Source organism: Nerophis ophidion, linkage group LG20, assembly GCF_033978795.1.
Source record: "Nerophis ophidion isolate RoL-2023_Sa linkage group LG20, RoL_Noph_v1.0, whole genome shotgun sequence".
NCBI lineage: Eukaryota > Metazoa > Chordata > Actinopteri > Syngnathiformes > Syngnathidae > Nerophis > Nerophis ophidion.
The window spans coordinates 27,021,429-27,048,076 of NC_084630.1; the positions used below are offsets into that span (position 1 = coordinate 27,021,429).

A 26,648-nucleotide genomic window follows, 5' to 3' on the forward strand; every position below is an offset into this window, starting at 1 on the left:
ATGGCAGTATTGTCCTGTTTAAGAGGGTCACAACATTGATTCAGGTTCTCATGGAGCTAGAGTGGGCGTGGCCTCCAGCTCTGTCTGAATTTCAGGAGATTTTCGGGAGAAAATTTGTCCCGGGAGGTTTTCGAGAGAGGCGCTGAATTTCGGGAGTCTCCCGGAAAATCCGGGAGGGTTGGCAAGTATGACAGCAGAGGATGAAAGTCCCATAACAAGAAGATAGAGAAAAAGAAGAACTAATGCAGATCCCAAGTACACATCAGCAGGTACCCGAAGGCAAGAAAAGTTGTTTTTGCATAATATTGGGAAACAAAACGGCAGGTAATATGTCTGCTAATGGATACCATGTTGCGGTCCTTATACACACACCATAGTAACACTTGTATCTCTGACTACGGTAGTTGTAATGGGCCGACAATCCATCAAGCGGTGCGGCTTCAACGTCATACTTAAACATTTTGAGAAATATTTTCGAGTGCCGTGTGTAATGTTCTTTAATTTCAATGGAACATTTAAAGTGTTGGTGTTGTTAACTTGTGTCATATTGGAGTCTACACATATCTCTTTTGTGTCACTGCCAACTGGTCACACTTACCGTTACACCATGTACCAAATAAAATTGCTTCAAAGTCGGTAAGCACAACTAGAATCATTCCGTACATTAGGCGCACCGGGTTTTGAGGCGCACTGTCGATTTTTGCAAAAATTTAAGTATTTTAAGTACGCCGTATAATCCGAAAAATACGGTGATTCCAACTTCTCGGCTTATTTCCCCAACCTTCGGCTATACAGGTGTGAGACATGATTTAAAATATAACATTAACTTGTACAAACTCAGCGGCGATTCAACAGCAGCAGATCACTTGCTGCAGTCATTTGCTTACCTCTATGTGAACAAGGTGCTGTGCTGCTAAAAGTAGTTCCTCGGTGTTAAATCTTACAATAAAATTTAAAATTGTTGCTAATACTTTGTTAATATGCAGGTGACGGTTTGTAAATGGAGAGTGTTGTTCTTGAGAAAGCTTAATTGGCAGAGTAAACAGATCCATACTTGCCAACCCTCCCGATTGTCATTGGGAGAATCCAGAATTTCAGTGCCCCTCACGAAAATCTCCCAGGGCAAACATTCTCCCAAATTCCTCCCGATTTCCACCCGGACAACAATATTAGGGGCGTGCCTTAAAGGCACTGCTTTTAGCTTCCTCTCTCACCTGAAAAGGAGACTATTATATATGTATCCCTTATCCATAGGTTCATCTATAAACCATGAAGTAGGCAGGCACGGAGCTATTTCTCAGCATGTGTTTATTCCAGCCAGCATGTTAACACACTGACACACAACATCCGGTTTCCCATCATGCATTGCTTCAAAACTACGGCAAGTAGTAATGTCCAAAAACATAACAGAGACGAAGCAGAAGAACGAACAAGAGACATGGCGATAATGGGTAAGACGAAGAAGTACGCTTGCAAGTTCCAAAATTATTGGAAAAAAATAATTTCGGTTCATCCAGGACAGCTCGAAGCGGAAGGGGTACGCTGGCTGCAAATTTTGTAGTTCAGACTTCTCCATTGAACACGGTGGCCGAAGGGATATACTCATTCATGAACAGATTATATATGTATATATAGAATAGAATAGAATAGACTTTATTGTCATTATATTTGCATATATCGAGATTAAAGACTCCAACTTAAGGTGCAGCTGTGGGAACAAGTATGGGGTAAAATAAATAACACAAGAGGTAATAAAGGAAAAACTAACATTTGAAATAAACAGACTTCGATCCAATAAAAATAACAAGCAATCCTGTACAATATACAAAACACTGTTGAAATACAAAATACTGTACAATATACAGAACAAGACAAGAGTACCGAAGTAATAAATAACAATCAATGTCGGACGTATTGCACTCGAAGGGTAGTATTGCACAGTAGGGTATTAGGGCATTATATTGTATAGGGGTGAATTATTATTATTATAAGTTAGAGTTCAACATGGCGACAGCTCTGGCAAAAAAGCTGTCTCTGAGCCTGTTTGTTCTGGCTCTGATGCACCTGTAGCGCCTGCCCGATGGTAGCAGGTGGAACAGGTGGTAGTCAGGGTGTGTGCTATCTTTGGTGATGGTTTTTGCTTTCTTGAGGCAACAGAAGTTATGGAAATCCTTCAGGGAGGGCAGGGGGCAGCCGATGATTTTTTGTGCAGACATTATGACCCTCTGAATCGCCTGTTTGTCTGCTTCAGTGCAGCTGGCGTACCACACTGTTATGCAGTACGTCAGCAGGCTCTTGACAGCAGAGCGATAGAAGGTCACCATCAGCTGCCTCTCCAGTCTGTTCTTCCTCAGCACCCTCAGGAAGTGGAGTCCCCCCTGGGCCTTCCAGATTACCACAGTTGTATTTTGGGTGCAGGACATGTAGGCAGATATGAGGGTGCCAAGGAACTTGAAGGAGCTGACTCTCTCCACCTGCTCGCCGTTGATGTAGAGGGGGGCGGGGTCTGCAGTGTTTTTCCTGAAGTCAAAGATAAGTTCCTTGGTTTTTGTGGTGTTCAGTGCCAGATTATTCACTGAACACCACGCTAATAGTTTAAGGACCTCATCTGTGTATGCAGACTCATCCCCCCCTGTAATGGGACCCACCACCGTTAGGTCATCGGCGAACTTGATGAAGGTGTTCTCCGGGTGGGATGGACTACACTCATGGGTGTAGAGGGAGTACAGCAAAGGGCTAAGCACACAGCCCTGTGGTGAGCCGATGCTGAGTGTGCGGGGGGAGGAGAGATGGGGGCCAAGTTTTACTGTCTGAGGTCGGTTGGTCAGGAAGTCCTTAATCCAAAGACAGGTGGGTGAGGGGAGGCCGAAGTCCAGCAGTTTTGTGACTAGGATGTCTGGAATGATGGTATTGAAGGCGGAGCTATAGTCAATGAAAAGCATCCTGACATAGCTCCCTCGGTGTTCCAGGTGGCTCAGTGTGGAGTGGAGAGCCATGGATATGGCATCATCCGTGGATCTGTTTGCCCGGTAGATAAACTGCTGTGGGTTTAGGGTGGGGGGGAGGCAGGCTTGGATGTGGTGGAGGACCAGCCTCTCGAAGCACTTCATGATGACAGGTGTAAGTGCTACTGGGCGATAGTCGTTGAGGTTGTTTGTGGCAGCTTTCTTGGGTACTGGGATAATTGTGGCGGATTTAAGGCAGGGTGGGATGAGTGCCTGTGCCAAGGAGAGGTTGAAGAGGACGGTGATAATGTAGGAGAGCTGGTCAGCACATGCTTTGAGCAACTTTACGGGTACACCGTCTGGACCAGTCGCCTTCCTGGGGTTCACTGCCTTGAGCACCCGCCTGACCTCGTGCTCCTCAAGAGTGAGTGTGGGAGTGCTCGGGGTTGGGATGGCTGAGGTGGTGTGGCTGTGACTGTTTGTGATGTCTCAAAGCGAGCAAAGAAGCAGTTCAGCTCCTCTGCTAGCGATGCATCCCAGTCCCCGGTTGCTGCGTCACAGCCTTTGTAATTGGTGATGTGCTGTATGCCCTGCCACATCTGCCGTGGGTTGTTGCTCGAGAGGTGGTCTTCGATCCTCTCTTAATAGTCCCTCTTGGCTTCCTTGAGTCCTCTCTTCAGGTCAGTATAAGCGGTGCTGTATAGACCACTGTCACCTGACCTGAAGGCAATGTCGCGGGCTTTGAGGAGCATGCGGACCTGGCTTGTCATCCAGCGTTTCGGGTCTGGGTAAACCCGGCTGCTTTTTTCCACAGTGACATTGCTGATACAGTACTTTATGTAGAATAGTACCGACTCTGTGTGCGTGGGCAGGTCTTGGTCTTTGAAAACATCCCATGCAGTGTGTGCAAAGCAGTCCTGGAGCTGGGGGAGTGCATCCTCAGGCCAAGTTGTAACAGTCTTTATTACTGCTTTTGTCCTTGAACTGAGAGGGGTGTAGGCAGGGTTGAGCATCAAAGAGAGGTGGTCTGACTGGCCTAGGTGGGAGAGGGGGATGTTTCTACAGGTCTTTGATATTACAGTAAACATGGTCGAGGTGGCGACTTGTCCAGGGTGTATCCCGCCTTCCGCCCGATTGTAGCTGAGATAGGCGCCAGCGGCCCCCGCCACCCCAAAAAAGGGAATAAGCGGTAGAAAATGGATGGATGGATGGATGGTCCAAAGTGTTTCCCCCTCTAGTAGGGCATTTAACATACCGGTACTGGTAAAATTTTGGTAGTTCCGTTTTCAGATTGGCTTTATTAAAATCTCCAGCAATAATGTGAGCACCAATGGGGTGGGCACGTAGCTGTTTGTTTATTGGTTTTAGCAGTAAGAAGAGAGCCATGCTAACATTAGCATCCGGTGGTGTGTAAACTGCCGTGATGATTACTACTGTTAGCTCTCTTGGCAGAAAAAAAGTTTGACATTTCACTGACATAAACTCTAGGTCGGGGGAATAGTGCTGTTATCAGACCATGCGTTATGTACATAAACACAGAGACCACCTCCCCTGCTCTTACCCAAGTCCTTGTTTCGGTCCCGACGTAGCAGCGTGCGGTCTGCTAGCTGCACCGCAGTGTCGGGGATTAGGAGGTGAAGCCAGGTTTCGGAAATGACCAAAAAACAACAGTCCTGAATGTAGCTGTCAGAGGTATGTATTGTTGGCGAACCCCAAGATGCAGAGACGGAGGCAGGCATAGAATATGAAAACATAATTTAATTAAAACTAAACAAGAACAAACAAAAATCACGCACGTGAGCGGAATAACAAACTAAGGGAGCTAGCACTGGAAGCTAGAAAACAAAAAGGAACTTTAGCATGGAAGCTAGTGGATAGCAAACAGAAAAACTGGAAATAACTAATGCTAACAGAAACAGCTTACCGCTACAACGACCAGGACAAAATGTAGCATGACAGGTAGTAGCTGTAACAAAATGACACGACAGGTAGCACAAGAGTGACATGTGGCAACGACAATACAATGATCCAGCAACTGACACAAGACAAAGAAGGTACAAATAGGAGCAGGCTGATTGGCAACAGGTGTGGCCAGGTGCCAATCAGCCGCAGCTGAGGAGGAACACAGCACTCAGGGAACAAGACAGGAAGCTGACAAAATAAGAGCACTAGACAGGAACTAAAGACAGGAGATACTAAACACAGAGGAAACAGACAAATGCAGAGGAAAAAACTAAAACATAGACAAACTGTCAGGGGAAAGCCTGACAGTAGCTAATATGTATATAGTTGAAAATATATACACCCCTCCTCACCTCATCTGCCGAACTCGGATGTCTCAATGTTGGCACGTATGAATGGAACCAATGGCCTGCATTGTTAGCCGCCTCTCACTAGCAGTTTTCCCACTATTTAGAATGTAAGGAAAATATAAGAAATGAATGAATCAAAATGTATTTACACAGCCCTTAATCACAAGTGTCTCAAAGGGCTTTGAAGAGAAAGAAATTATGGAATTTGAATAATGTACACGCTCCTCTAGAATCCTTTAGAGCAGTGCTCCTCAAATGGGGGTACGCGTACCCCTGGGGGTTCTTGAAAATTAGCCAAGGGATCCGTGCATTTTTTTTTTTATATTCTAAAATAGCAACAATTTAAAAATCCTTTATAAATATATTTATTGCATAATATTTCAACAAAATATGAATGTAAGTTCATAAACTGTGAAAAGAAATGCAACAATGTAATATTCAGGGTTGACAGCTAGATTTTTTGTGGACATGTTCCATAAATATTGATGTAAAAGATTTCTTTTTTTGTGAAGAAATGTTTAGAATTAAATTCATGAATCCAGATGGATCTCTATTACAATCCCCCAAGAGGGCACTTTAAGTTGATGATTACTTCTATGTGTAGAAATCTTTTTTTATAATTGAATCACTTGTTTTTAGTTATTTTTATATCTTTTTTCCAAATAGTCCAAGAAAGACCACTACAAATGAGCCCTATTTTGCACTGTTATGCAATGTAATAAATCAGAAACTGATGACATAGTGCTGTATTTTACTTCATCTCTTTTTTTCAACCAAAAATGCTTTGCTCTGATTAGGGGGTACTTGAATTAAAAAAATATTTACAGGGGGTACATCACTGAAAAAAGGTTGAGAACCACTGCTTTAGAGTATGTCAAATATTACAATTTATCCGTGTTGCTTTGTTGACTTTTTGTTGGCGTTTGTTTGGCAGCATGTCTGAGCCTGAATAATTGCTTTTAAATGATTGCCACCAATTCTTAATTTATTTGTGCACCTTCTGCTTTGCAGGCACTACCCCAAATTAACTTGTAATTCCGAATGAATGACTAAATTAATTTGTGTTCGGAATGAATCAATTGAAAATATTTGATGCAAGGTAAGCAAAGGACTTAAAAACATAACTGTATTGTTTCCTGCGGTGAGCCCTAACAATGAGTCATGCACACAGCGCTCCCCAGTTCACTGTGACTTACGACATTGTTGAACCTAGGTCATGTGTGACCAGCAGTGATTTGTTTCCGTGTTCCAGGAGTGGGGGACAAACACAGCAGAGCAGTATCGACTGAAATGTAATAAGTTATTCAACGCTATCGACCGGTGAAGCATTCCTTTGCATCAATATGTGTACATTATTTATGGTTTTATCGCACTCTGGCTCAGTATGCAGCCAGCCTACAAAGTCCCATGAGTTCTTCCAATGAGATTGTAAACCACACCAGTATAATCGCCTTGGTATCGGAACACAATATTTCATTCAGCTTTGAAAAACACACAAAAAGATGCATTAGAACAGTTTCAGATAGAATTGAAAGAAAATAAAACTGATATCACGTTTCGTTGTAATGTACGGAGTCCAATAAATTGTTGAATAAGTAGTCACTTATCACTTTAGTTATGTTTAGCTCACTTTTAATTAGGGATGTGCCAATCGATCGGACACTTATCAGTATCGGCCGATTTCAATAAAAAAGTATTATTATCACTGGAGAACGAGTCTGAACATGTTACACGCTGAGTAATAGCAAGCAGGAACTGAAACAAAGGCATGATATTCGCTAAAGTAGCTTTGAAAATATCTCGAAACAACAGAAGAAATAAGTGCTTATAATAAGTCAAGTTTAAGAAGTGCAGATAGAACCGCTTTACAGCAGAAAGTAAGCAACAGGAAATGAACAAGTAGTAGATTTTAGGCAGTGGTTCTTAACCTTGTTGGAGGTATTGAACCCCACCAGTTACATATGGGCAATCACCTTCTAATGGGAAAAATAAAATATATATTTGTATTTTTTCAAATTAACATATATATATATATATATATATATATATATATATATATGTGTATGTGTGGGAAAAATCACAAGACTAATTCATCTCTACAGAACTGTTTCATAAGGGGTTCCTTCAATCATCAGGAGATTTTAATGGAAGCATTCACATACAATGGTTTATATAGGGCACAGAGTGGGTGGGTACAGGCAGGCGTAGGGTGTGGTGATTGGCTCATGTGTTACCTAGGAGGTGTTTCCGTCTGTGGCGGCATGTTGAAATGATTTCCCTGCGCTTGTTGAGGGATGACAGGTCTGGATGATATATAATAAACAGTTTATCTTTTAAGCATAGGTTGCATCTTTTATTACGACTGTTCTAAGGTGTGGAATATGGGTACCCCTGGGGGTACTTGAAGGTATGCCAAGGGGTACGTGAGATTAAAAAAAAATATTCTAAAAATAGCAACAATTCAAAAATCCTTTATAAATATATTTATTGAATAACACTTCAACAAAATATTAATGTAAGTTCATAAACTGTGAAAAGAAATGCAACAATGCAATATTCAGTGTTGACAGCTAGATTTTTTTTTGTGGACATGTTCCATAAAGATTTCTTTTTTTGTGAAGAAATGTTTAGAATTAAGTTCATAAATCCAGATGGATCCCTATTACAATCCCCAAAGAGGGCACTTTGGGTTGATGATTACTTCTATGTGTAGAAATCTTTATTTATAATTGAATCACTTGTTTATTTTTCATCAAGTTTTCAGTTATTTTCATACCTTTTTTCCCAAATAGTTCAAAAAAGATCACTACAAATGAGCAATATTTTGCACTGTTATACAATTTAATAAATCAAAAACTGATGGCATAGTGCTGTATTTTACTTCTTTATCTCTTTTTTTCAACCAAAAATGCTTTGCTCTGATTAGGGGGTACCTGAATTAAAAAAAATTTCACAGGGGGTACATCACTGAAAAAATTTTGAGAACCACTGGGGTAGATGACTTAGGTGCTACTCCAAGTAGAGGATTCTGTTAAATCCTTTTGCCATTGACCACAAACAAAGTGTTGAAAATGTATGTCCAGTTTGTTTTTGGCAGAGCCAAAACATGTACTACACTATCACACAATTCAGATATTCCGTCAGCTAGTCAAAACCTGGTATGAGTACGATTTATTAGCTTGCAATGGATGAGGCTGTGTCTTGCACAAATAGAAGACCTATCAACTCTACTTAAAATGTCTGTCCAGCTATCCTCGGATAGGGTCGCTCCTAAAATCTCCTCCCAAAGTGACTTAAATGAATGGAGAGACTCACGGCGCCAACAAAGAAATGACGGTACAAATACATGTACTGGACCCCTTTGAAGTTGGAAGCGGTGTCAGAAACACATCTTAAATTGTGTCAGTCGGTAAAAACCGGAAACTTAGGGAAAGTATTACGAACAAAAATATCTGTTGATATCCCCCCAAAAAAGTGTTGATTAGGGGAGTGAAAATGTAGAGGCAAAAACATCAATGTATAAAAAGTTAATGTTTTCTTCCCAGACTTGGCCATATTAAAAAGGCACTATCGACAAGAGAGGGAGGGAAAGCATGATTAGTAGTAATGGGTGCAAGACTACAAATAGTCTGCAAGCCAAAATGGCACTTAAACTGAACCCAAATCCTGAAGGAGGTTTTTCTAATTGGAATTTTCATTTACGTGAATGTTGATGAGTGAATAGGAGAGTTATCCAGAGTCCTACAAGATACTGGTTTGGTTGTGAAGTGAATTGTGAAGTGAATTATATTTATACAGCGCTTTTTTCTCATGATTCAAAGCACTTTTACATAGTGAAACCCAATCTCTAAGTTACATTTAAACCAGTGTGGGTGGCACTGGGAGCAGTTGGGTAAAGTGTCTTGCCCAAAGACACAACGGCAGTGACTAGGATGGCGGAAGCGGGGATCGAACCTGCAACCCTCAAGATGCGTGCACGGCACTCTACCAACCGAGCTATACCGAACTTTTTAGACCAGTTGATCTGCCGCTTCTTTTCTTTTTCTCCTCTGTTCCCCCCTCCCTTGTGGAGGGGGTCCGGTCCGATGACCATGGATGAAGTACTGGCTGTCCAGAGTCGAGACCCAGGATGGACCTCTCGCCTGTGTATCGGTTGGGGACATCTCTATGATGCTGATCCGCCTCCGCTTGGGATGGTTTCCTGTGGACGGGACTCTCGCTGCTGTGTTGGATCCGCTTTGAACTGAACTCTCGCGGCTGTGTTGGAGCCACTATGGATTGAACTTTCACAGTATCATGTTAGACCCGCTCGACATCCATTGCTTTTGGTCCCCTAGAGAGGGGGGGGGGGGGGGGGGGAGCCCACATTTGAGGTCCTCTCCAAGGTTTCTCATAGTCATCATTGTCACTGGTGTCCCACTGGGTGTGAGTTTTCCTTGCCCTTATGTGGGTTCTTCCGAGGATGTCGTAGTCGTAGTGGTTTGTACAGTCCTTTGAGACATTTGTGATTTAGGGCTATATAAATAAACATTGATTGATTGATTGATACCGTTGAGTTTGCCTCCATAACCAGCCATAGTGGAGGAGGATCACATGCTTCATATTGCAGCGAATATTTAACAATCTACAGTTAGTGGCCCAGTAGTAAAACCTAAAGTTTGGTAGTGATAATACTCCTGACAGTTTGGGTCTCTGCAAATATTGCTTATGTTACAATGTAAGTCTGTTTTATTCCAAATGAAGTCTAAGATCTGACTGAAAAGTGGTATAAACTGAAACAAATGGGAAAATCGCGGCAGTGCATTCATTTTAACAGAGTTGACATGAACCACTGCAGATAAATTGAGTAATGACCGGAGATCAAAATCTCCCTGGATTCTAAACAACAGGGGAACAAAGTTGGCTTTGTTCCAGTGTATGTGAAACTTGAAACTTGAAACCTTTTAAAGAGTGCATTTTTGGGGGGCAGAATTTATAGAAAATATTTCCCTTTAAACCACGTTCAATTTGTAACCAGACGCATGTTCAAAAGCTTGGAGAGGACTTAAGGCAGTCCGGACTGATACGAAGAGGTCCGAGACATATAAGAAGAGGTCATCTGCGATGAGAGACTTTTCCCTAAAATTAGGCCTACATTAACCTGGAATAAGTGGATTGGTGCTAAGCGCTACTAACGGAGACTCAATGGTAAGAGCAAGAAGCAATGGGCTGCAAGGACAGCCCTGCGGTGTAGAACAATATATGCGAAGGTATTGAAATTGAACATTTGTCCTGACCGAGGCCGAGGGGGCTGAAGAGAGAAGCTTAACTATTACCAAAGCCGAATCACTCCAGAACATAAAATAGATAATTCCACTCCACCCTGTCAAAAGCTTTTTCTGCATACACTGATATCACTGCCTCATTCAGAATCCGAAATATTACCATCATTCAAAAATCAGAAATTGTACCATATATTGAAAATGGTAAATGAGTTATACTTGTATAGCGCTTTTCTACCTTCAAGGTACTCAAAGCGCTTTGACACTATTTCCACATTCACCCATTCACACACCGAGGGCGGGAGCTGCCATGCAAGCCCCTAACCACGACCCGTCAGGAGCAAGGGTGAAGTGTCTTGCTCAAGGACACAACGGACGTGACGAGGTTGGTAGAAGGTGGGGATCAAATCAAGAACCTCAAGTTGCTGGCTGAGCCACTCTGCCAACCACGCCAAGCCCTTAAAAGACGTTAAAGATTAAAAAAGGAGTGGCCATTTCTGGTTTGCAAGCCATAAAGGTCGCAGTTTAGACAATATTTTAAAATCCACATTCAACAGGCTAATAATATGAGTGCACAAAGAAGGATGTTTGTCTGTTTTCAAGAGAAGAGAAATTAACGCTTGGTTAAGCATTTGTGGGAGGCGGCCGGATTTAAATTATTCATTGTACGTACCCAAAAAAGAAGGGACAAGCGTGTGCCAAAACTTTTTTTAAAATACAGAAGGGTAGCCATCCGGTCCCAGAGATTTATCACTTTATAGTGATAATGCTGCAACATTCATAATCAGAGGCATTATTTAAGCCATCTCGACACGAAAAGCCATAGTGTGCCTCACATATGTTCGCCAGCTTTATGATACATTGTTCAGAGGCATTATTTAAGCCATCCATTAAATCCATCGCAGCGTGGATCCATCCATCCATCCATCTTCCTCCGCTTATCCGAGGTCGGGTCGGGATGGGCAGCAGCCTATGCAGGGAAGCCCAGACTTTCCTCTCCCCAGCCACTTCGTTCAGCTCTTCCCGGGGGATCCCGAGGCGTTCCCAGGCCAGCCGGGAGACATAGTCTTCCTAACGTGTCCTGGGTCTTCCCTGTGGCCTCCTACCGGTTGGACGTGCCCTAAACCCCTCCCCAGGGAGAAGTTCGGGTGGCATCCTGACCAGATACCCGAACCATCTCATCTGGCTCCTCACGATGTGTAGGAGCAGCGGCTTTACTTTGAGCTCCTCCCGGATGGCAGAGCTTCTCTAAGGGAGAGCCCCGCCACCCAACGGAGGAAACTAATTTTAGCCGCTTGTACCTGTGATCTTGTCCTTTCGGTCATGACCCAAAGCTCATGACCATAGGTGAGGATGGGAATGTAGATTGACCGGTAAATTGAGAGCTTTACCGTCCGGCTCAGCTTCTTCTTCACCACAACGGATCAATATATCGTCTGCATTACTGAATACGCCCCACCGATCCGCCTGTCGATCTCACGATCCACTCTTCCCTCACTCGTGAACAAGATTCTGAGGTACTTGAGCTCCTCCACTTGGGGCAGGGTCTCCTCACCAAACCGGAGATGGCACTCCACCCTTTTCTGGGCGAGAACCATGGACTCGGACTTGGAGGTGCTGATTCTTGTTCCGGTCGCTTCAAACTCGGCTGCGAACTGATCCAGTAAGAGCTGAAGATCCAGGCCTGATGAAGGCATCAGGACCACATCATCTGCAAAAAGCAGAGACCTAATCCTGCAGCCACCAAACCGGAACCCCTCAACGCCTTGACTGTGCCTAGAAATTCTGTCCATAAAAGTTATAAACAGAATCGGTGACAAAGGCCAGCCTTGGCGGAGTCCAACCCTCACTGGAAACATGTCCGACTTACTGCCGCAGCGTGGATGTCCAGATTATTAGAAAATCCGTCCAGCTCTGGGGTAGAACACTGAGCAGACAAGTGTAGGTATGTATAAAAATCTTGAAATATGTTATTTATCTCAAGGTCATCAGTGGTTACGCCTGCCAATATCTGGCGTATTTAGTGCTCTAATAATTTGCTGGCCTTCTCGCCATGTTCCAAGAACTGGGATCTTGAGCAAAGTACCTGTACAGTGAGGGTATCTGATGTATAAACATCCAGTTCTGCTTGTGTAGAGAGCGTTTCCTGGTAAACATTTGGGTTTTGAGAGACAGTACCCAGCGGTTTCCAGCGAGTCGTAACTCCAGGTCTTCCATCTTCTGTACGAGGGATCTGGCATTGGAGAGGAACAGGCTCGGTAAAGGTGGCTTGTGGGGTTGTTTCCTAAGCCTGAGCAAGACGCTGGACCTGCGGCCACGCTTCTGCTTCCTCTCCCTCCTCCGTCTGCACCGTCTCCCAGACCCGATAACAAACCATAGAGAGCCCGGTGCTCTCGCTATGTCGTCTGGGATGTTGTGCTTGTGGTGAAAGTCGCTCGAAACAAATATCTGGTGCGAGTTCCCGATATCCAAGAGTGACTGGCGGGTGTACCGGGTGTTTGCAGTACAGGTGGTGCACAAAAAGAAAAAAAACAAGAAGAAAAGAAGGAGGAAAGAGCACTGAAATGCGCTCCGCCGTCTTGGAAAAAACAGGATACTTGGCGCGAAATTTAGTAAACTAAAAAGGCCGTATTGGCATGTGTTGCAATGTTAATATTTCATCATTGATATCTAAACTATCAGACTGCGTGGTCGGTAGTAGTGGGTTTCAGTAGGCCTTTAAATGTAGTGCTCGGGGTTTCTCTACAGCTTTGATGAGGGGACTGCCTTCTTTGGTGCAAAATGGTGATAATTGCTGAGGCTACGCTCTCAGCAATTGCCTTAAGCACCTGGCCATACCGCCAACGATAGCGACCATGCGCCAGGCAGCAGCTGAGGAAATGTTCTGGAGAGCCTCTTCCAGAACACAGAAGACAGAAAGGTTTCTCGCTCTTCCCCCCGACATGGAGGTTTGCTTAATAATCAAATCAAATCAAATCAACTTTATGTATAAAGCACATTTAAAATTTACCACAGGGGTAGTCAAAGTGCTGTACATTGGGCAGGTTAAAAGATAATACGAGGACCAAGCAAACAACACAACACAAACAGAACACGATAAAAAATAAATAAATAAAACATAAAAACATAAAAACAGGTTCACAGCAGGTGTATAATGGGGTGTTATTGCAGGATGGATATCACTTAGTGTTAAAAGCCAAGGAATAAAAGTATGTTTTTAAGAGAGATTTAAAAACAGGAAGAGAGGAGGCTTGTCTAACACTCAGAGGTAGGTCGTTCCAGAGCTTGGGAGCAGCAGCGGCGAAAGCTCTGTCACCTCTAAGCTTCAGCCTTGTGTCAGGGACCGTCAGTAGCAGCTGATCGGCTGATCTTAGGGATCGAGTGGGGCAGTAAGGCTGAAGGAGGTCGGAGAGATATGTTGTCGCGAGGTTGTTTAGACATTTAAAAGCAAATAGAAGGAGTTTAAAATTGATTCGATAACGCACAGGGAGCCAGTGAAGGGACGCTAATATAGGGGTGATGTGCTCACGTCTGCAGGTCTGTGTTAGCAGACGAGCCGCAGAGTTCTGCACGAGCTGCAGGCTGGCGAGGGAGGCCTGGCTAATGCCTACAAACAGGGGATTGCAGTAGTCTAAACGATTCGAGATAAAGGCGTGAATTAATTTCTCGAGATCCTGTCCTGACAGAAACGGTTTCACTTTCGCTATTTGGCGTGATTGATAAAAGCTTTTTTGAACAACGCTGCTGATTTGTTTTTCGAATTTAAAATCTGAGTCGAACTTTACCCCCAGGTTTGTGGCACAGTCGCTGAGATACGGGGTCAGAGTGCCGAGCTCAACGTTGGGGGAGGGAGAGCGACTTGGACCGAACAACATAACTTCTGTTTTGTCTTCATTTAGACTCAGGAAGTTAGCTGAAAGCCAGGCTTTGATGTCGTGCAGGCAGTCAATGAGATAATAATAATATATAAAGAGAAATAAATCACAAGGCGTATCATCATAACAGTCGAGTCAGCGCACCAAATTCCCTGCGGCACAGATAGGCCAAGCGATGTAGCAGCCAATGATGGCCATTTTGTCGGTCGGTTGTGTATCTTGACCTCCACTGAACCCATGAGACTGACCCACTGAACCCCTGGAGTTCGATCAAACCCAGGCTAAAAGCCACTGATCTGAAGAGAGAATAACAATGGTGCTCTGTTGGTGTGAAGCGGCCAGGTGGACAAGTAAGGGGAGGGCGGATTGATCCATACATTGATCGTGTAGATAACAAAGTTTTATCAGTGTATAATAAGATATTTTTATTTTCCCAAATTAATGGTGTTAACGTTTTTGTTAATTACTAAGTCATTGAATAGTTCCCTGTACACAGGAGGACTGTAAGGGAAAAAAATCAAAGGATAGTTTTCTTTATTTTTTTGTTTAGTTATTGTGTACTATTGACTTTATTTTGATCAAATAACTATATGTAATAAAAGAGAATAAGGAACTTGTTTAAATATTGTGTGGATGTTGTTATATTGACAATAGCACTCACTATAAATAAAATTAAACAAATAGTTACAACTTAGACTTACACTTACTTTATTGTCACTCAAATTTGAACTTTACAGTACAGATAAGAACAAAATTTTATTGCATTAGCTCTTTGTAGTGCAGGATAAAGGATAAATTAGCTGTAGATATAAATACTTAGATTACTCTACAGATAAATATATTGCACTTTTGCATAGGCATCAACTTTTATGGATGTAAATGGTAAATGGGTTATATTTGTATAGCGCTTTTCTACCTTCAAGGTACTCAAAGCGCTTTGACACTACTTCCACATTCACCCATTCACACACACATTCACACACTGATGGAGGGAGCTGCCATGCAAGGCCCTAACCATGACCCATCAGGAGCAAGGGTTAAGAAGTCTTTCTCAAGGACACAACGGACGTGACGAGGTTGGTAGAAGGTGGGGCATGAACCAGGAACCGTGCCACGCTTCCCCCTATGATGACAATGTATATTTTATATTCCAGCGAGTTAATCCGTTTTGGGGGGGAGTTAAGGGAATTATTATGATGCGTTCAAGAGTCTTATGGCCTGGGGGAAGAAGCTGTTACAGAACCTGGAGGTTCTGCTACGGAACTGTGGAACCTCTTTCCAGATTCCAGCAATGAAAACAGTTCTTGGTGGGGGTGGGAGGAGTCTTTACAGATTTTTTTAGCCCTGGTCAGGCAGCGGCTTTTTGCAATTTCCCGTATAGGAGGAAGAGGTGGTTGTTGTAAGTATGAGCTGATCTCATTCGTGGTATCTGAAACAGCAGCACAAAACCCTGATCGGAACATCCCTACTTTTTTTACTAAAATGTTTCTCAGAAGCATCAGGTGGGGGTTATCGTGTTAAAGACAAAGTAAGTCGAGGGAAATGTAAGGCTAGGTTTGACTTTGTAAAAGGTTAAGAAAGTGGAATAACGACGATTAACAAGCCACCCGAAACATTTGTGAACCATCATTAAGGATAAAGATGGTGTTCTTGAACGCGGGAAAGGATATTGTAATATAAAATGGACTAATAATGAAGCAGTTGAGACTTCCTCCTCCCATTAAGCCCCTCGGCATATTGTAAAAATGAAATCAATTGATACATGTTCTTTGTCAGCTATATTTTAAAGCTCAGATGCGGATCCATGATCAGATATTTAAGCATAGATTGACCTTCATTAGATTGGTTTTAGCATCTTTAATGTACAAAATGTATGAAAGTGTAACCCTTTATTCTTCAAGTTTTATGTATGCGGCCCTTGATGGAAGAAGTTTGGATACCCCTGGCGTAAAATAATACAGACCCCAAAACCAGTGAAGTTGGCACATTGTGTATATTGTAAATAAAAAAAAATGAATACAATGATTTACAAAACCTTTTCAACCTACAATCAATTGAATAGACTGCAAAGACAAGACACTTAATTTTTGAAACTGAAAAACACTGTTATTTTTTGCAAATTTTAGCTCATTTGGAATTTGATATCTGCAACATGTTTCAAAAAAGGCACAAGTGGCAAAAAGGACTGAAAAAGTTGAGGAATGCTCATCAAACACTTATTTGGAACATCCCACAGGTCAACAGGCTAATTGGAAACAGAAGGGTCCCATGATTGGGTATAAAAGCAGCTTCCATTAAATGCTCTCAGTCATTCACAGACCAGGATGGGGCTACGGTCACCAGTTTGTGAACAAATGCATGAGCAAATTTTCGAACAGTTTAAGAACAACATTTTTTAGGGATTTCGCCATTTACGGTCCATATTATCATCAAAAGTTTCAGAGAATCTGTAAGTGCAAGTTAAAACTCTCCTATGCAAAACAAAAGCCATTTATCAACAACACCCAGAAATGCTGCCGGCTTCGCCAGGCCTGAGCTTATCTAAGATGGACTGATGCAAAGTGGAAAAGTGTTCTGTGGTCTGATGAGTCCACATTTCAAATGGTTTTTGAAAACTGTGGACGTTGTGTCCTCTGTAACAAAGCGGAAAAGAACCATCCGGATTGTTCTCCGCACAAAGTTCAAAAGCCAGCATCTGTGATGGTATGGGGGTGTATTAGTACCCAAGGCATGGATAACTTACACATCTGTGAAAGCACCATTTATGCTGAAAGGTACATACAGGTTTTGGATCAACATATCTTCATCCAAGCAACATTTTTTTCATGGACGCCCCTGCTTATTTCAGCAAGACAATGCAAAGTCACATGTAACAACAGCGTGGCTTCGTGGTAAAAGAGTGCCGGTACTAGACTGGCCTGCCTGTAGTCCAGACCTGTCTCTGATTGAAAATGTGTTGCGCAATATGAAGACTAAAATACCACAATGGAGACCCCGGACTGTTGAACAACTTAAGGTGTACATCAAGCAAAAATAGGAAATAATTCCACCTAAAAAGTATGAAAAATTGGTCTCCTCAGTTCCCAAACGTTTACTGAGTGTTGTTAAAAGGAAAGGCCATGTAACACAGTGGTAAAAATGCCTGTGCCAACTTTTTTGCAATTTGTTGGGGGACGGCGTGGCGAAGTTGGGAGAGTGGCCGTGCCAGCAATCTGAGGGTTCCATGGTTCAATCCCTACCTTCTACCATCCTAGTCACGTCCATAGTGTCCTTGAACAAGAAACTTCACCCTTGCTCCTGAAGGGCCCTGGTTAGCGCCTTGCATGGCAGCTCCCGCCATCAGTGTGTGAATGTGTGTGTGAATGGGTGAATGTGTAAATAGTGTCAAAGCGCTTTGAGTTCCTTAAAAAAAAAATGGTAGAAAAGCGCTATACAAGTACAACCATTTACCATGTGTTGCTGCCATTAAATTCGAAGTTAATGATTATTTGCCTAAAAAAATTTACGTTTCTCAGTTTGAACATTCAATATCCTGTCTTTGCAGTCTATTCAATTGAATATACATTGAAAAGGATTTGCAAATTATTGCATCCTGTTTTTATTTACCATTTACACTATGTGCCAACTTCACTGGTTTTGGGCTTTGTACATTTAATTAGTTTTAGGGCGAAAGTCGAAAGTGGCCCAAAAAATGGCTAAACTACGAAATATGCCATTTTTAGATGCCCTGAATTTTAAATCACTAGTAGCCCCTGCTACAAAAATCCCAACATGCATTTTAAATGTTTTATTCTGCTATCATCACAAATGATAGTTCATGCATTCGAAACTAGTAATTGTCTGCTGTGTATTCATCTGTGCTGCCTCATTTACACACACACACACACACACACACACACACACACACACACACACACACACACACACACACACACACACACACACACACACACACACAGACATAAAAGACAATGTGAATACCTCCTCAGTGCTGTGCTCTATTAGCAGCTTCACACGTCTCACACGACTTAAACTCTTTTCTCTCCTCCGAGTTCATTAGCATCATATCGCCTCCATATTTTCAATGCTTTCATTGTTTTTTATTTTTATTTTAAGAAATATACAACTTTTTCTAAAGTAATCACATGTCATTGTCCTCCCTCTGCCTCCCCCTAAACACCCCACCCCCTCACAGACCAGCTGCGTAACAGTTACCAGGTGGGTAAGGACCATTCTCTCAGGGTCATCTACGCCAATGGGATGGATACACACTATCAGACAGAGCCTCATATTCTGGCAGGTATGGTCCCAAACACACATATATTACAATTATTTTTTGTATTGTTTGATTCCCAATTCTTGATTAGAAAAAAATCATTGAAGATGTATGTCTTAACGATGGTACCTATACCAAATATTGGCACTTTAGACATGTTTACTGTGTTATCATCTATGTCTCATATACTGTACATTAATCACTTTACATATCTTTTAATTGATTTTATTATTGTTCATATAGTTTTATTGTACATTATATCATATTATTGGGTTACATATACACCAGTGGTTCTTAAAGGGGGACATTATCACAATTTCAAAAGGGTTAAAAACAATAAAAATCAGTTTCCAGTGGCTTGTTTTATTTTTCAAAGTTTTTTTCAAAATGTTATACCTCCCGGAATATCCCTAAAAAAAGCTTTAAAGTTCTTGATTTTCGCTATTTGCGATGCGACTGTCCATTTCCCCGTGACGTCATACAGTGCTGCCAATACAAACAAACAATGGCGGTTACCACAGCAAGATATAGCGACATTAGCTCGGATTCAGACTCGGATTTCAGCGGCTTAAGCGATTCAACAGATTATGCATGTATTTGAAACAGATGGATGGCCTATGGAGGCAGATAGCGAAAACAAAATTGAAGAAGAAACTGAACCTATTGAGCGAATAGCTATTGACGCTATTCGGCCATAGCGTGGGTGTACCTAATGAAGTACCTAATTATACCGCCTTATTAGCATCGGCGGTAAAATGTGCGGACCAAACGGTCAGGACTTTCGCATCTTGTAACACTGGAGCAACTTAAATATGTCGATTGGTAAGTGCTTGTTTCGCATTAAATGTGGGTCTCTAGTTTCAAATGTACATACAGATAGCGTAAATAGCATGTTAGCATCGATTAGCTGGCAGTCACGGCGCAACCAAATATATCTGATTAGCACATAAGTCAACAACATCAACAAAACTCACCTTTGTGATTTCGTTGACTTAATCGTTGCAAATGCATCTGCAGGTTATCCATACATCTCTGTGCCATGTCTGTCTTAGCATCGCCGGTAAAATGTGAAGACACTCTGGTACATTCAATGGGGGTCTGGCGGCAGATTTCTTGCGAGTGGTGCAACTTGAATCCCTCCCTGTTAGTGTTGTCACACCCTCCGACAACACACCAACGAGGCATGATGTCTCCAAGGTTCCAAAAAATAGTCGAAAAAACAGAAAATAACAGAGCTGAGACCCGGTGTTTGTAATGTATTGAAAATTAAAATGGCGGGTGTATTACCTTGGTGACATCACGTTCTGACGTCATCGCTACAAGACCGATAAACAGAAAGGCGTTTAATTCGCCAAAATTCACCCATTTAAAGTTCGGAAATCGGTTAAAAAAATACATGGTATTTTTCGCTATTTGCGATGCGACATGGTATTTTTTCTGCAACATCAAGGTATATATTGACGCTTGCATAGGTTTGGTGATAATGTTCCCCTTTAACCTAGGATCGATCGAACCCTAGGGGTTCGGTGAGTCGGCCTTAGGAGTTCGACGGAACCTATGCCGCGGAGGTCAAGACACACCCAAGTCATCGTAAAAATAAAAACTTCTCCCAATCGGCATGTTATGGATACCCCCAAACAATATTCCCTCTCATTCCATCTGATTTGCAGGTGTGTAATTTGTTGTGAGTTCATGCACTGTGTTGATTTTGTTCATTGAACAAAGGTGATGCTCAGGTACGGTTAATTTTGTGCACCAGTAAAAAAAACATATTACTTTGTCTTGAATTTAAAAAAAACATATATATATATATATATATTTTTTTTTTTTTCACGAAAGAAGGGTTCGATGAATGCGCATGTGAAACTGGTGGGGTTCGGTACCTCCACCAAGGTTAAGAACCACTGGTATACACTATACCAGGGGTCAGGAACCTTTTTGGCTGAGAGAGCCATGAAAGCCAAATATTTCAAAATGTATTTCCGTGAGAGCCATATAATATTTTTTAACACTGAATACAACTAAATATGTGCATTTTTAAGACCAACATTTTTAGAGTGTAATAAGTCTCTTATTCTTTTTAATAAAATTGTTATTCTAAAGCTAACCAATAATAAATATAATACTTCTTACCATTAATGCGACATCTTGAACAGGTGCGATAGAAAATGGATGGTTGGATTAAAATGCATGAGAATGTTTTATAATTTGAAGGTTATTTTTAACACTGTGATTACCAGCGGAATTATTAATTACTTATTGTGTTAAGCAATGGCAGCTAAGATTTATCTGAGAGCCAGATGCAGTCATCAAAAGGGCCACATCTGGCTCTAGAGCCATAGGTTCCCTACCCCTGCACTATTGGTTGTTACTTTTTTTTTAATTAGTTATAGTCCTGGTCAAAAGTTTACATACACTTAAACACATAATGTCATGGCTGTCTTGGGATTCCAATTATTTCTACAACTCTTATATTTTTGTGATAGAGTGATTGGAGCACATGTTTGTTCATCACAAAAAACATTCATGAAGTCTGGTTCTTTTATGAATTTATCATGAGTCTACTGAAAATGTGAGCAAATCTGCTGGGTCAAAAGTATACATACAGCAATGTTGATAATTGGTTACATGTCCCTTGGCAAGTTTCACTGCAATAAGGGGCTTTTGGTAGCCATCCATAAGCTTTTGGTTGAATTTTTGACCACTCCTTTTGAGAAAATTGGTGCAGTTCAGCTAAATTTGTTGGTTTTCTGACATGGACTTGTGCATTGTCCACACTTTTAAGTCAGGACTTTAGGAAGGTCATTCTAAAAGCTTAATTCTAGCCTGATTTAGCCATTCCCGTTTTTCTTTCTTTTGACCACAACTTTCCTCCATAAGGTCTTATATGTCCATTTGATGTCAGATGAAACAAAAATTTAGCTTTTTGGCCGCAATACCCAGCAATATGTTTGGAAGAGAAAAGGTGAGGCCTTTAATCCCAAGAACACCATAACTACCGTTAAGTATAGTGGTGGTAGTACTATGCTCTGGGACTGCTTTGCTGCCATTGGAACTGGTGCTTTACAGAGAGTAAATGGGACAATGAAAAAGGAGGATTACCTCCAAATTGTTCAAGACAACCTAAAATCATCAGCCCGGAGGTTGGGTCTTGGGCGCAGTTGGGTGTTCCAACAGGACAATGACCCCAAACACACGTCAAAAGTGGTAAAGGAATGGCTAAATCAGGCTAGAATTAAGGTTTTAGAATGGCCTTCCCAAAGTCCTGACTTAAACGTGTGGACAATGCCAAAGAAACAAGTCCATGTCAGAAAACCAACAAATTTAGCTGAACTGCACCAATTTTGTCAAGAGGAGTGGTCAAAAATTCAACCAGAAGCTTGTGGATGGCTACCAAAAGCACCTTATTGCAGTGAAACTTGCCAAGGGACATGTAACCAAATATTAACATTGCTGTATGTATACTTTTGACCCAGCAGATTTGCTCACATTTTCAGTAGACCCATAATAAATTCATAAAAGAACCAAACTTCATTAATGTTTTTTGTGACCAACAAGTATGTGCTCCAATCACTCTATCACAAAAAAATAAGAGTTGTAGAAATGATTGGAATCCCAAGACAGCCATGACATTATGTTCTTTACAAGTGTATGTAAACTTTTGACCACGACTCTATATATTATTAACTAATGACAAATTAGAGTAGCTTTTTATTTTTTAAATGATATAATCTTTAACTAGTTACTGATTTTAATTATTAAATACATATTTTTTTTAGATAATGAATGTCAATTATGTGTCTAGACACGTAATTGACATACAAATATATGTGAGGTATTAACTTATTGAATGCCAATCTAATTGAAACTAATATGTTAAAAACATTTGTTTAGTTGTATACTACTGAAACCATTTTATTGGGTATTTCATGAGCGACAGAATGTATGTAAAATATGACGTTTGTGTGAAAATGCAGGGGCTGCCAACCCAACCATAGCCCGACGGAACATGACACTTCCAGGAGAGAATGGCCAAAACCTGGTGGAGTGGAGGTCCAGGAAGGAACAGACCCGAGGGAAAGTCATTGTATTTGGAAGAAAACTTAGGGTGAGTGGTGATATTTCTTAGCAGAATAAAATAAACTGACTCAGAAATTCAGAATATTGTTGGACATAAAATTTTTTACCCGTCGGGGTAAGAATGAAAATTGAAAAAGGTGAGTAAGACGGCTCCTGAGATGTTTGCTACTATACCTATACTTGCCAACCCTCACGATTTTCCGGGGAGACTCCCGAATTTCAGTGCCCCTCCCGAAAATCTCCCGGCGCAACAATTCTCCCGAATTTTTCCCGATTTCCACCCGAACAACAATATTGGGGGCGTGCCTTAAAGGCACTGCCTTTAGCGTCCTCTCTCACCTGAAAAGGAGACTATTATATACGTCTCCTTCATCCATAGGTTTATCTATAAGCCATAAAGTAGGCAGGCACGGAGCTATTTCTCAGCGTGTGTTTATTCCAATCTGCACCTTAATACACTGACACACAACATCCGGATTCCCATCATGCATTGCTTCAAAACTACGGCAAGTAGTAATGTCCAAAAACATAACAGAGACGAAGTAGAAGAACAAAGAAGAGACATGGCGACGACGAGTAAGAAGAAGAAGTACGCTTGCAAGTTCCAAAATGATTGGAAAAAAATAATTTCAGTTCATCCAGGACAGCTCGAAGGGGAAGGGGTATGCTGCCTGCAAATTTTGTAGATCAAACTTTTTCATTGAACACGGAGGCCGAACAGATATACTCATTCATGAACAGATTATTTATATATATATATATGTATGTATATATATACATACACACATATGTATATATATATATATATATATATATATATATATATATATATATATATATATATATATATATATATTAAAATGTCTCAAATTACAAGTATTTTGAAAAACGAGCCGTCTCTGGGACTCCGGCTTCCTCCCACTTCCAAAGACATGCACCTGGGGATAGGTTGATTGGCAACACTAAATTGGCCCTAGTGTGTGAGTGTGAATGTTGTCTGTCTATCTGTGTTGGCCCTGCGATGAGGTGGCGACTTGTCCAGGGTGTACCCCGCCTTCCGCCCGATTGTAGCTGAGATAGGCGCCAGCGCCCCCCGCGACCCCGAAAGGGAATAAGCGGTAGAAAATGGATGGATGGAGCCGTCTCTGGGCTTTTTTTTATGTAATGCTGTAAGTATGACATTTCCGCCACCGGTCTTTCTCCACAGCCTACAACCAGAGATTGACACAATCCTGCCCTCCAACCAATAAAAATTACAAAGTTAGGGTCGAACGAGAAGAAGCAGGCGACCAAATCAGAGAAACAGACCACAGGGAGACCTAATTATGCAAAACTAAATTTTCTTACCTATTGGTACCTGCTTGGAATTGGGGGTTTGATCACCAAAAATGATTCCCGGGCACGGCCACCGTTGCTGCCCACTGCTCCCCTTACATCCCAAGGGGTGATCAAGGGTATTGGGTCAAATGCGTGTGTGTGTGTGTGTGTGTGTGTGTGTGTGTGTGTGTGTGTGTGTGTGTGTGACAACCATTGGTACATTAACTTAATGTGTATTTGGTATTTGTATAAGTCCTGTAAATTTGAAATCAAACCGTGGAGACATAGCGGAGATATTTATAAAACAATCTTGCTTTCCTTTAAACTTCTCCAAACAGTCAGTTTGCATTCTCAGGGCATATAACTGGACTGTTTTGTTTGTTACTCCAGTGGTAATCGATTGAATGGCATAATAATACAATGACTTGGATGAATGAGAACATCCATAGACAGTCAGTTTGTAATTTACTCTGGTTTGTGACCTGTAACGTCAGCTTATTAATAACCACATATGGAAGACATTTACCCAAACATCCTTGCGCGAGTCGACCATTTTTTAATTTATGTAGGACCGGTTAAACCACATTTCCTAATGAAACGCACAGTAGAAAATGCTCTGTTTGTCAAAAATGGACTTGGACTTGGATTGTTTCTTCGATGCAGAGAATATTTAGGACGAGCCAGGCGTGAACGTGAGTACATATTTATTGATATTCTAACAAAACTACACAAAAAGGCAAACAAAGGGCGCGCACAGTGGCGGAGATATTTAGGACGAGCCAGGCGTGAACGTGAGTACATATTTATTGATATTCTAACAAAACTACACAAAAAGGCAAACAAAGGGCGCGCACAGTGGCGGAGAACAAATACTTGGCTACGAAAACAAATGACTAGAACAATGGCTGTAAACTAAAAACGTGAATAACAAAGCAAATCAAAAACTTGCACTGAGGCATAAACACAAAACTTACGTGGCGTGGTCAAAAACGAACAGCAAGGCATGAAGGTAGGTACATGGAAATGTGGGTAAGGTAGGTAGGTAAAGTTGCCAGACTGAATGCTTGGCAACTGTGGCTTAAATACTGGCAGTAATAATTAACCAGCCGGTGTGAGAACTGAGGACATGGAGACAAGGTGGAAACTAATGAGTTACTATGGAAACAAAAACAAACCAGGAAGTGCAAAACAGGACACAAGTGTCCAAAAAACAAAACTTAACATGACCAAAACAAAACATGGTTTCCTTGGCGTGATACTGTTGTTGGTTGCTTGAAACGGCATGAGTCATTACACACACTTTCAGCCTCATCTGAAGTAAATAGTGCCTTACTTTGAACTTTTATGACTTGTGGCAATGTGCCTTCAACTGTGAAGAAGTGGCTTTGAGGGTGTGCCCAAAAAAAAGGTCCTGCTTCACCTACAAACATAAGACACGGACAACGGTCCCTGCACACCTTTTTCTTGTTATCACCACCCTTTATAAGCCAGCCTTTCTGTTCACTCATTCTCGGATCCTAATTTGCCCACGCGCAACAGTGACGACTCTCGACTTTCATCCTCGTATGTATATTCTCGCTAGCTTTTACGCTAAGCCATTTGTTTATTTCCAGCTCACATGCTGAGGAATTTTTTTTCTGTTTTTGTGTGCCTTTGTGCCAGCTTAGTTTATCATTCTGTATTTCCAAGTTCTCATAGTAGCGTCTTTTGTCTGCCTTCTCTTTACACCAGTGTTTTTGTTCCTAGCGTTTTTATTATTTAATAAATACATTATATCTTACCTTTGCTGTGTTCTGCTTCGACGCATCCACGGGAAAACAACACCGGCATTACCGTGCCGAAAAAGAGTCATCACAAACAGTAGGTTAGAATTGTGTTAATGATATGTCAGCAATGTTAGTTTGATTTGTTGTGTAGCTAACTTAGCCTTCTAGTGTTTAGCGTCACAGTCACCAGCAAAATAAAGAAAGATTTTCCCAAAAACGTCTTTTAATTGGTTTATTTTTTAATTTAATAATTAAATGTATTTTTTTGCCAGATTGTTGAGTAACTGTGGATATTGTGGTTGATTTGTGTTCGCAATATGATTTTTATCATTCGGCCACCTGACGATGAGCAGATGTTTCCACGAGCTGTTTGGTCATGATTAGTCAGCCTATTGCTTTTTTCCTTATCTGTCAAATCTCAGGCAAGTGAGTAAGACTGCTTCTCACCGGCGTATTGTCAACATTCCCAGAACTTTTCTCAGTACCAATAACAACTGTCTGCTTTTCACTTTGCATTTGCTAAGATCTCATGTCTTTGTGTTTTTTCCACTTTCAGGTAAATGGAAGGAATCTTTTGTCTGTAGATTATGACCGTACCTTGCGAACAGAGAAGATCTATGACGATCACAGGAAGTTCTTACTGAAGATCATTTACGACACACAAGGCCATCCAACGTTGTGGGTCCCGAGCAGCAAGCTGCTCTCCGTTAACCTGACATACTCCAGGTAAGCATCTGGTCCCAAATATGTATTTCTCTGAATTGTTATGCAATTTTTGTAATTATCTTGAGGTAGACATGGAAAAATGGTCAGACT

The 26,648-nt window shown here is 41.6% G+C and overlaps 1 protein-coding gene across 6 annotated transcripts in view; it reads left to right on the forward strand.

The window, feature by feature from the left end:
- The window catches only part of tenm3 (teneurin transmembrane protein 3), a 779,964-nt gene that overhangs the window by 687,451 nt on the left and 65,865 nt on the right, over positions 1 to 26,648 (forward strand). For all 6 annotated transcript variants that reach the window (XM_061880866.1, XM_061880868.1, XM_061880869.1 and 3 more), the window contains 3 exons: positions 18,589 to 18,693; positions 22,647 to 22,777; positions 26,389 to 26,558. In XM_061880866.1, coding sequence (XP_061736850.1) covers positions 18,589 to 18,693; positions 22,647 to 22,777; positions 26,389 to 26,558 — 406 coding nt within the window. The remainder of the gene's footprint in view (positions 1 to 18,588; positions 18,694 to 22,646; positions 22,778 to 26,388; positions 26,559 to 26,648) is intronic.